This window comes from Gossypium hirsutum, chromosome A13 (genome assembly GCF_007990345.1).
Source record: "Gossypium hirsutum isolate 1008001.06 chromosome A13, Gossypium_hirsutum_v2.1, whole genome shotgun sequence".
In the NCBI taxonomy this organism is placed as follows: domain Eukaryota; kingdom Viridiplantae; phylum Streptophyta; class Magnoliopsida; order Malvales; family Malvaceae; genus Gossypium; species Gossypium hirsutum.
In genome coordinates, this window is record NC_053436.1 from 2,515,399 (window position 1) to 2,517,818 (window position 2,420).

General features: G+C 33.4%; 1 protein-coding gene across 1 annotated transcript; it reads right to left on the bottom strand.

Annotated features, from left to right (window-relative positions):
- Nucleotides 1-360: 360 nt before the first annotated feature.
- LOC107888024 (zinc finger protein ZAT11) lies at nucleotides 361-1,084 on the bottom strand. Its single transcript, XM_016812207.2, has one exon. The coding sequence runs from the start codon at nucleotides 985-987 to the stop codon at nucleotides 496-498; it is 492 nt and encodes a 163-aa protein (XP_016667696.2). The 5' UTR covers nucleotides 988-1,084; the 3' UTR covers nucleotides 361-495.
- Between the last annotated feature and the right edge of the window lie 1,336 nt (nucleotides 1,085-2,420).

Sequence of the window (2,420 nt, forward strand, 5' to 3'; positions counted from 1 at the left end):
TTAATTCTTTATTGTCGGTTACAGTTCTCCGAAACTCATGATTAGTCTTTCCAAGATCATCATCCATCGTTCTCCTCGATCTTCAAAAACCCTAAAACACTTTAAATACGTTCAAATTCGCATCCTCGTTATTATTGCAATATCAAATATGTCAATACTCAATTTGCAATTCAAATAAATAAGTCATATACAAACTAATAATAGTGGGAAGAAGGTTAACTTACCGATATTACCCCTAGTCCCTAGCTATCTGATAATAAAATTTTTGGCTCATTAATAAGGAAAAAAACAAAGGTGATCTAACGTTGAAACGTGAAGAACTGAACAAAGTTAATATCTATAAAAAAAATTTAGCGTCAGCCTTAGATCATGTTGATGTAATAAATAACCAAAAAAATTATAAGAAAAATATTAATTTATTTAAAAATGAAAGTGAAATATTTCTATCTATGAAATTAATGAACAAATATAAATTATTACAAAAATAATAATAGTTTATAACAAAAAATTTATTGTTGGAGCTCCCTTGCCTAGCTTAAACAATTCCAAATCATTCTCCAGTGGAGTCAAATTCAAATCTAAGCATAAAACCCTTCTGCTGTTAGATTTCTTCACGATTGGTTCTTCATGCTGGTTTTCACTCAAAACACCCCTATGCCTCCTCATATGTCCACCCAGCGCTTGCCCGATCGCGAACTCAAGCCCACAGATCGAGCACTCGTGTGTCTTAGGCTTAGCTGGTGACGCTTGATTCTCCGACATCTCGCTATCTACTTCCATCAACCTGGGCTTCTTATGACTTGCTCGATGACCACCTAGAGCTTGGAACGAATTGAACTGTCGGTTACATGTTTTGCACTCGAAAACCCGGCTCGGGTTACTATCGATCTCCGCGTGTTTGTATCGATGTCCTCCTTGTGAAAGAAGCATCAAACAATTTGCCAAAGCTAAATTATTCTCTTCTCTATTGAGAAAGCTTCTTTTCATGTTTTTTTTAGGAGTATGGTGTGAAAATATAAAGTTTTTTAGGAGAAGAAGAGAAATAGGACTTTTGGGTACCGTAATGTTTGGTATATTTATAGGTTGGTTACAGGAAAGATGTAAGGTTTTGGACTTTTTTATAGTTGACCTTTTGGAATGACTTTTGTGCCCTTGCTTGGTAAGGCAATAAGGTAAAGGGTATTTTAGGAATAAAAAATGATTTGGAGTGTGGAGGGTTCGAGTGTGAATTCAGCTCGACTCGTGCACACGTCAGCATGACAAAGTAACTGAGCCAGCCAAGCCTCGCGAGTTGAAGCGAGTTGTGGAGTCTTCGTTAGAATCGAAAGATTCTAACTTGTTCAGCAAAATCCGGTGATTGGTCAGACTGAATGACGTCTTCCCATGTGGAACTTTAATCTTCTTGAGTTTCTAGGTGGCAGACGTGGCGGTTTATGGTTGGTTCTATGATGTTACTTATACTACATTCGTTTTTATGTGAATGTACAAAAAGAAAGAAAAGGTGAGTCAGCACTGGTTGTGACTTATATATTATGTGTCTTCTTATCTATCTTTTATTTAAATAATAAACAAACTATATTTAAATTAACTATAAAATTATAAAAAATTAATATAAAAAAATCTATCTATACTTACTACACATAAAGATTTTGACTAAGTTGGTGTCATTTATAATCAAGTCCCGACTCAATTATTAAATTATCAAAATGCCCTTATTATACCAAAGCAATAAATATTATTTTCAAGGTATTTGTATCTTTTTTTAAAAATACAAATATAAACAGATTGTCTGGGTAATCAACAATCTGGACTAAAATCTAACTGCATATGATGTAACTCAGAGACCGACACATATAACTGCAGATGATAGATCTCAAACTCGAATACTTAAGACTAAAAATTTTTTCTTTTGTCAATTATACCAAAGCCTTGTTATCGTGTAATATATACGAATTGTTGAATAAATATATTAAAATTTTAATTATTATTTTAAAGTAATTAAAGAGGGAATTTCCATTTAAAGATAAGGTTATAATAATAGAGTCCAACATATGTGATAGGAAAATGTAGAGTGAGTTTCCTTGCAAAAGCTAGACAACACAACTTGTTTTAGGTAGACCATCAATTTGGTTGTCTATTCTTTCGTCATTGTTTATTTACATTTTCTTATAGGGAAAAAATGTCTTTCCGGAGACTCTTCTCTACCATGCCTAAGGAACTATCGTGTCGAACAATCTATGGCATTTACTTTTACTATTAGCGACGACATTTAGATTGAGTTCGTGGGCAGTACTCTAAGTACGTACTCACATTAGTTTAGAGGTTAGAACAAGTAGTAATTCTGACGTGTCAAAGAATCCAAAGGTTCAATCTAAAATCCTTTTAATGAGACTTTTGTGTATTGGTATGGTCATTGTGTT

Excerpts from the sequence above, each read along its gene's own strand:
- LOC107888024 (XM_016812207.2), bottom strand. The coding sequence starts at position 987 with ATGAAAAGAAGCTTTCTCAATAGAGAAGAGAATAATTTAGCTTTGGCA.